Here is an 8654-nt window from a genome sequence, read left to right as displayed (position 1 = left end):
AAAAAAAAAAAAAATTGTCTGCATGCATGTGTGAGCCGGCCGGCTGATACTATCATTGCGGATGTTTTGGTGGGCCTAGGTGGTTCCCACCGGCTGCGCGGAGTCGCTGACAAAAGGGTCGCCTCCGTCCCAGCGCACACTACGCCGCCCGCCCCTTGTACTAGTTTCCAAGAGCTTGGCAATGGCAAGCATTCCATCCGCTTCGTCAGAAAAGAAAACGAAATGGAAAAAGAAAAAGGCGAGCTGTAGCGACCGGCAAGTACAACGACCTCAACGAACCTGCCGCTGCGAAACAGTCTAAGGCCATCTTCAGTAGATCTCTTTATCTCATCTCTATTTCAAACAGAAACAGAAGACATAATTTATGTCTGTATGATTATAAATCGTTTGCGGCGGCGGCGGACGGGAGTGCCAAAGTTGCAAATTTCTCCGTTGCAGGGGCCGAGCAGCTAGCTGCATGCATAATGGAGGCGGGCAGGCAGGCGCCACATGGCTGGCAGCCGATGATTGTTCATGCTAGCTGCGCGGCCGTTCCAGCAAACAACACACATGGCTTAGTGGGTAATCCGGCAAACGAGTCGCTATATAGATACTAGACTAATACGGCAGAAACCACAGCTCATTCAACACATGCCACCGCACACCCCCCTCCTCAGCCGCGGTCGGACGGTCAGCACAAGGGGCACTAACTACGCAGTGTGCCTGTCGGTGCGCCCTTGGATTGGATGGAAGAAAAATAGGGACAGATTGCAACAAGCCAACGGCCGGCTTACAGCCCCAGATTCATTGAATTCATTGCAGTCGCGGGCCTTTGACCCGTCCGTCCCGGGCGGATCCTCCCTTTGAACCGTGGGGGTGCGTGGACGAAACTCGTGTCGGCCGCCTTTGAATCGTTCGTTGGGCGCCGAAAGGCCCTCTCTCTCTCCCTCCCGGTCCCGGGTGCCATTAATCCAGGAGACCGACCTACCTGCCTCCCCCCGCGCGCGTGACGTTCATAAATTATCCGCGCCCGTGCCAATGCAGCTAGCCCATGTCCAAAGCCCGGTCCAGGACTCGAGTCACCACGCCCACCGCAACCGTGCTACCCTGCGACCGCAGGAACACCCGCGCGAGCGCCTTCAGCGTCGAGAATTCCTCCACGCACGCTTCTCTGTCCAGCCTCACCTGAGCACAACACAACAATAGGGGCGATCATTAAGCATCGCCGACCGCCGACGACGAACTAGCGTGCACACGTTCATTACCTCGACCAGGGCCGCCTGCCTCGCGGTGAGCAGACGCGGCGCTTTCTTCAGGGCCCTGCCGGTCTTCTGGTCCAGGGACGACAGTATTCTCACCAGCCTCGCGGACGACTTGGCGTGCCGTATGTGCAGCTCAAACTGGAAATAATGGTTTCTCATGGAAACAAACAGATAAAGAAGATCGCACCAGACGAACAAGAACAATGCTATTCGTCGTGCTGTTTCCCACTGACCTCAAGGCCAACCAGTATTGGCACGGTGATTTCCAGAACCAGAATTTTCAGCTCCAGGTGACACGCCACGCGCACCGGGAAATCTGGATGGCAGAGAACTCCGCCTGCCGCGATGTGGCCAGGGTCCACCCCGTGCAAACCAACGGCGACGTTGTCCCCGGCTCTAGCCAAGCTGCAGGTAGAGGAATCCCGCTCCATGGTTTTCACCGTAGCTATGTCTCCAGAAGGCATGACAAGGACCTGATGCCGGAGTACTCATCAAGCCATCATCAAAATAACGAATCGAGAAACTTGTATGTAAATAAAACAAAATTGCAGATATTATAGCTAGCTTGGTCATGCAACAAAATATATGTTGTTTAGCAGCAGGTAAAAGTAGACAGGACAGGAAAGCCACCAAATCTATAGCTATTATAGCGTGCGTGATGCCCAATCGTAGCATCAAAATGGTACCTTACAGCCAGTTCGGATCCCTCCAGACTCGACTTTACCACAGACAGCCACCTGGCCCAGCGTGTGAGATGCAATGACATCACATATCGGAAGGCGCAGTGGACTTGACACGTCGCGACGGGGAGGAGGTAACGAGTCGATGGCTTGCAGCAGACAGCCTCCATTGTACCTGACATCAGGCATCAACAAAATTGATGATCAGCCACCAAGTCTGGGGGGCAAGAAAGTGATGCGCAAAGAGGCCCACCATTAGAACGGTCTTACCAAGATAAAAGTCGAGTGTCTGAACAAGCTGTGACTAAATTTTCGTTGGCCATTGCGCTCAAAGGAACCCAGGTGACTGAAGAGTCCTTGTACCCACACGACCGAAGAAAGACGCCGAGTTGCGATTTAACGGACTGAAACCGCTCCTTCGAATATTCCACCCCATCCATCTTATTAACAGCAACTATCAAGTTCTCAACACCAAAGCTCCTAACAAGCTGCGAGTGCTCCTTCGTCTGACCAATCCCATTGACACCCATGCCTGCTTCAAATGACCCTATAGATGCATCAACAACTAGGATGGCGGCATCAGCTTGTGTAGCACCAGATATCATATTAGGCACAAAATCCTTGTGACCAGGGGAGTCAAGCAGAACCACACGGTATTTCTCGCTATTAAAGTATGCTACAGCCACAGTCATCGTAATGCCACGCTCCCTCTCATCACTGCTCTCATCCATAGCCCAGGCATATGCAAATGACCCTTTTCCCTGTCAGAACAAGCATCCCATCACAAAAACGTAAACAGCCAGAGATGCATAGAAGTACAGGTTGAGATGTGCTAGCAATCTGAATAACATAACTGACCTTTTCTTTAGCTTCTTTCTCATATTTATGCATTTGCTTTTTTGAAATCAATCCCAGAGCATGTCGCAATCGACCACATAAAGTTGATTTCCCAGAATCAACATGACCAACCTGGCAAATTGTTTCAGTCAAACTTGAGCAGAACAAATCAATTATCTGCATGTAAACACTTGAAAAAGAAATATGCGATTGTTGCTTACAATGGCAAGACTTAGCTGATTACGGATTTCTTGATTTTCACTCTGGAGCATCCAAGGTTCTGGCTTGTAGTGAGAAACAGAAGCTGTTTTCTTAACATTCGTTTTACTGTTCTTCAGTTTGCTCTCCAAACTCAAATGTTGTAGCTCATGGTCCAAAGCAAGAGTTATATTTTGACTACTCGAAGGAACATTGCTACTAGTTCCACCATCATCCAACTGTACTAATGCACTTGGGTCCATGCTTGTATTCTTTTCAGTTAGAAGAATATCATTATTCATCATCTCCTTTCCAGTCACGCCAACAGAATCCTTAACTAGAACCTCTGTGTCAACTGGTATAAATTTAAGTCAATATGCAACTATAGAAAGAAATACATAACCAAAGGTTTTCAGGAAATAATCTTTGACTTTAGATTTTTTTAAAAAAGACTGGGAGCTCAAACCATTCATCAGCAACATTTGGGCAATTTCTCAAGGGGCCAAAAAAAAGAGCCAGGAGATATCTATGCCATTAGATTTGTCCATGGTTCATAATCATACAGACATAAATTGTGTCTTCTGTTTGATCAGGTTCATTCTTCATCATAAACATATAATTAATCAAAATCAGGTTAATTTGGAGAAAATCACAAAAAATGAAAATTTGGCAAAGAAAGGATCCACATGTAAAATATTACATTTGTCATGGTCGGTAAGACATCTAATAGAAGACGATGGCTGAGTGACTAACGGGCTAATCAAATAGGGAGTGGCAGAGGCCCAGCTGTTATAGATTAGATTAAAATAGGAGCTGTGGCCTCTATTGAGACCAAGCCCATTAACATCTTGTAAACCCCTTATATATATGACGGAGAATTATAAATGAAGGCAGACAAATTTAGGGTTAATCCCTTTATCTCCCCCCCCCCCCCCTCTCTGTCTACAGCTGTCACTCCCTTCTCTGCACCTGTGCCACCGTCGGAAACGCCGCCGCCACCAGGCCCTCCGGCAGCCCCTCCTGCAGCCACCGCCTGGACCATCCAGGCTGGCTGCTAGCCCCTGCTGCCGTCGTCCAGGCCGCATTGACTAGCTCAACAGCTGCCCAGACCGGCCCCAGCCAACCTCCACTGCCCAGTTTGGAATCGGACATGTGACACATTCATTTCAGTAAGCAGATGTCCAACTGTAAATAGAGGGGGGCAGCATTGCCTAGAGTACCTTTTCTAAAGTTTCTGGATGATTTTAATCCTGTAGTGACCATGTCATCAGGAGATGGTGTATCAAACTTGAAAGGCACTGTCAATATCAACATAATGCAGTTATGTTCCAGTTAATTTTACTGTGAAAATAAATAAGAAAATGAAACAAAATATCAAGTGTGCAGCAAGGAAAGGTAAGAGGAGAGGATTGCCAGACCATATCCTACAAAATTACAATATATCCACACACCCCATCTCACCCACCCCCAAAAAAGAAATATCCCAATTACAATGGAACATAAATCTGCAAGTTGATTGATATATAGTTACTACCATATTGGCTTTACTCAATAAAGTCTGCTAGTGCTAGTGCATACAGTGACTCTGAAAAGATAATAGTTAAACAAATATATTATTAATGTTAATAACTAAAATAGGATTGTATACTTAGAGCAATAAGAGTTTGGATTATGTCATTCTACGAAAAAATTGGACAAAGTGAAGAACGCCACAGTTTAACTATGTAGCGTACCTATGTTAATGTGGCGCTTTTTGCGAGTCATGAATGTCTTATGTAGAGCATCCATTGTAGCTTGCTTATTCCCTGTTGTATTTCTTCTGTCTTTGAAATCATGAGAGAAAACAATAGCCTTTGACTTTGCACTAGGTGGTGTAAAAAGAGATCTTGCAAGGATGGATACTCCAGAATACTTGTGTCTGCATTTAGCTAGATTTCAGAAGGGAGAAGTAACTAAATTAAAAGGCTAGACATAATTAATTATATTGCATCACTGTAGTAGAATATAGTATAAAACAATTGCTATATACCTCCATCTTCGTCTTCACTGATATCATTGAAATACAGTGAGAGATCATGAAGCACACCACATAGCTCACAAGATGAACTATATGTAGTATTTTCATGCGTGCAAATGGAGCATTGCCACATCCCAGAAATTTTAAAGGGCTCCTCAAAATCAGACATGTTATCTAACACGGGAACAAACTAAAGAGTAATTAGTGAATAGGTCTTGTGGTTCTAGAAAAAACTTGGATCCACCATGTTGATTTAGCAAGTGAAAACTATTAACTTACCATCTCTTTACACCCAGTTCGAGAGCTTTACTATCCCTGTGATCGACACATCTGGCACATGTATCTTCCGGATTATCTGTTCATATCAATCGTGAGTCTTTGAGAGAGAAAAAAGCGCAGAACAAAAACCCTACAAGAGTTGCTAAATGAGTAAGAAAAAATCTCTCAGAATACCATGTGCGGTGGGCACTATAGAATAAGAGTGTGAAGCCAACGAGGGAGGAAACGAGCATTGGGACACACCTAACCAGCATCAGAACGTCCATCCCAGGTACCAAAACACCCCAGAACACACAGGCTGAAGTAAATATGTTCGATCGCATACTCGAGCAAAAATCTAGATCGCAAATATCATGTTCGTGGCTAACCATGATTCATGTGTCGAGTTGCATAATGGAGCCCTAATCAAATTGAGCACAAGTCGCAGATTCGTGGCTAGCCCCGATTCCTCGAACTCAGTAGTAACCTACTCCCAGTGGCGCACCTGACACTCGGAATGGACAGAAGCAGCAAGCTTCTCTCCACACGACATGCAGGGGCGAATGCGAATCCAGCACAGAGCATGTTTTTGCGAAGAATCGAAGTTAGTGTGTAATACAACAATACATGCTGGACCAGATCCGGCTAAAATAGCTTAGCTTAGAGTTTGGGGTTTAGCTCGGTTCCGCACGGCGGGCGGATAAGGGCGTACCAGGTTGGATTCTCGTCGCCGGCGAAGGTCCCCGACGAAGAGGGCGTCGCCGCTCGCCCTGCCGTCCACCCGAAGCAAAGAAGCCGACGAGAGGAGAGTAAACGACGAGTGAGTTAATGGGCCAGCCCGTATAGGCAAATTGACGGGCCTACGGACATGAGCAGCCCAGATCGTAGGGGGAAAAAGGCCGTTTTAATTAATTATTTATTTATTCCAATCTCCTTATAATCTTCGTGGTTAGTTTTTTATATTTATTAATATTTTTTGTGAAACTATTTATTGTGAGTGGCCTGAGAAAAGGCAGCACAGGGGTACAAGACTATCCGGCGTTCGGCTAAGGCTAAGCTGTCCGGACGTTATTCTGTCCCTTTCCTCCGTTTCCCACCTCAATCAGGTACGCGTCCATCTTTGATGCACACGTTTCCATCCTGGTTTTGCTTCCCGACGGACGGAGGGCGCCGCTCGACGTCGCAAAGAAAGTGCACACTGGCAGTCCGAGTCCGAGGCAAAGAAAAGTTGCGAGCACTTGGGAGGAGAACGAGAGGAGAATCTGGGCTCTGGGCGGCGTCAACGAGAGGAGAGGATGCGGGAGGTGGTGGTGTGGTGTGGTGTGGTGCAGCCGACCGGACCGGACCCGACCCGACCCGAGTCGCGAGCGGGACGTAGCGATGCAGATAAAGCTGAGCAGCTGGCTAGACAGCGTGTCAACGTCAGGGCCGCATCGCCTTGGCCGCACCGCTAAGCTAATCCCTCCCATCTAGTCCGTACTTGTGTGTGTCTTTGCCGACGGTGGCAAAGGAAAGCGCGCGGTCAATTGATCCCTATCTATATCTAAGGCCTATAGCTAACTAGCTCGGTCCGGCGATAGAGGCCGCCATGGCGTCCATCATCGTCATCGCCGCCGTGCTCGTCCTGGACGTCCTCGCCTTCGTGCTCGCCATCGGCGCCGAGCGCCGCCGGAGCTACGTACGCGTGACGGATCATCGTCTCAGCTCTATCAATCGGTTTGTTTCGACCGATCGACTGATCACCTGTGGTTTCCTGCAGGTGAACTACGTGAGCGTGGACCCGGCCGGGGGGGTCCTACTGCGTGTACAGCTCCGACGCGTCCACGGCGTACGGCGTGAGCGCGCTGCTGCTGCTGCTCGCCGCGCAGGCCGTGGCCATGGTCGCCACCCGCTGCTTCTGCTGCGGCCGCGCGCTCTCGCCGGGCCGCTGGCGGGCGTGGTCCGGCATCTGCTTCATCGTCTGCTGGTAACTCTGCTCATTTATTACCTAGTAGTAAAATAAAGAGATTTGATTTAATTTAAAGCCCATCGCTTTACCGCTGCGCTTTGGTTAATCAGCAACTAACCAAACATGATCCTCTTGTGCAACTACCCCCCCTGGAATCAGTGGATTTACGGTCGTACACCTTGCCTGCGCTGTACTATAGTAGTTTCCATCGACTGACTGACTGACGAGCTGTGTGGGTGGGTGCAGGGTGACGTTCGTGATCGCGGAGCTGTGCCTGCTGGCCGGGTCGGTCCGGAACGCGTATCACACCAAGTACTTCCCCAAGGGCGACGGCCCGCCGCCGTGCGCCATGCTGCGCAAGGGCGTCTTCGCCGCCGGCGCCGCCTTCACCTTCCTCGCCGCGCTCTTCGCCGAGCTGCACTACCTCTTCTACGCCAGGGCGCGCGACGCCGCCGCCGCCGTGGCCCCGCCCATCGTCGGCGGCATCGGCATGACCCGCATGTGATGAGTGGAAGATATTGTCCTGTGGTTGTCATCGCGGTGGCCGGGCGGCGCTGCAGCCGTGCAGGTGCAGCCCCGCCACGCTAGAAACCTCAGCTCCTGGAGTCGTGCGTGCCTGACCGGCCGCTTGTCTGTACATGTGCTCGTTCAGTCGTTCCATGAATTCCACGGGGCGTTGCCGCCCGGGCTCACCTGAAAGCGTGTGATAGTACTGTACTACTGACTGCTGTCACTACAGCGTGCTGGAACTGTTGGGTTTGTAATTCTGTCAGGAACACGTACGCAACATAGCTGCATTGTTAGCCATCGCCCATCGGCATTCAGCAGCAGACTGTACTAGTTTTTTTTCCCCTCTTCCTGTGCGTGCATTCACCACAAATCAGCAGAGGTGGATCTGTCCCAGTCCGGCGCTTGACGAGAAGCACAACACACAACGGTGATCGAAAGCCAGAAAATGTTCAGAATGGTGACAACATTATTTCATCAGATGCATGACTTGTCATGGTCGCCAGTCGCATGAACTCTATGCACTACAAGAAACTGATATCTCTTTAGATTGTGGGCATTCTTTGCACGGTATCTTCGAGCACTTAGGGGAGACAATTGGTCGTAAGTTTGGTGGTCATCGTACATCAGGCCCATTTATCCTAATTCCTCTATATACCGCGTACTAGGATAATAAGTAATGATCCTAGGATAGACGATGCCAAAGTTTAAAGACCACGTTAGACTACTTGTTGCTACTCACGTCTCATCGACATTTGCGGGAAAACATTTTTTATTTGAGGCGAGAAAAGAAAGATGACATATATTATATTTTCTATTTACATAATCATGAGTAGTGCTAGTGGATCTTTTGCCAAAATAATCTCGAATAAGCTACTCTTGAGAAGATTATGAGATTATAATAATCTGGGCTCTAGAATAAGCTATAATCTAGATGTTTGTTTACCTATTAGATTATTTACGTTGGA

General features: G+C 48.6%; 2 protein-coding genes across 10 annotated transcripts; one reads left to right on the top strand and one right to left on the bottom strand.

Moving 5' to 3' along the window:
- Positions 1-424: 424 nt before the first annotated feature.
- On the bottom strand, positions 425-6210 carry LOC103645758 (HBS1-like protein). Of its 9 annotated transcripts, none has more exons than XM_008670461.4 (12): positions 5944-6210; positions 5253-5328; positions 4986-5163; positions 4690-4884; positions 4177-4254; positions 2980-3311; positions 2780-2890; positions 2192-2682; positions 1928-2096; positions 1475-1714; positions 1245-1379; positions 425-1164 (listed from the first exon to the last, which is right to left on the bottom strand). In XM_008670461.4, the coding sequence occupies exons 2-12, from the start codon at positions 5253-5255 to the stop codon at positions 1024-1026; spliced, it is 2073 nt and encodes a 690-aa protein (XP_008668683.1). In that variant the 5' UTR covers positions 5256-5328; positions 5944-6210; the 3' UTR covers positions 425-1023. The 9 variants fall into 9 exon arrangements, 7 of the variants coding, with proteins under 7 accessions (XP_008668683.1, XP_035821016.1, XP_008668684.1 ...); XR_004856048.1 differs by having other exon boundaries at positions 563-1164; positions 1245-1395; XR_002267006.3 differs by having other exon boundaries at positions 563-1164; positions 1245-1395; positions 4986-5147.
- A 488-nt stretch (positions 6211-6698) lies between these two features.
- Positions 6699-7951, top strand: LOC100284397 (fiber protein Fb34). Its single transcript, NM_001367187.1, has 4 exons — positions 6699-6909; positions 6991-7197; positions 7426-7707; positions 7880-7951. The coding sequence occupies exons 1-4, from the start codon at positions 6820-6822 to the stop codon at positions 7901-7903; spliced, it is 603 nt and encodes a 200-aa protein (NP_001354116.1). The 5' UTR covers positions 6699-6819; the 3' UTR covers positions 7904-7951.
- Positions 7952-8654: the final 703 nt, after the last annotated feature.

This window comes from Zea mays, chromosome 2 (genome assembly GCF_902167145.1).
Source record: "Zea mays cultivar B73 chromosome 2, Zm-B73-REFERENCE-NAM-5.0, whole genome shotgun sequence".
In the NCBI taxonomy this organism is placed as follows: domain Eukaryota; kingdom Viridiplantae; phylum Streptophyta; class Magnoliopsida; order Poales; family Poaceae; genus Zea; species Zea mays.
Note: the sequence above shows the minus strand (reverse complement) of the source record. Positions and strands in the feature narration are given on the sequence as shown.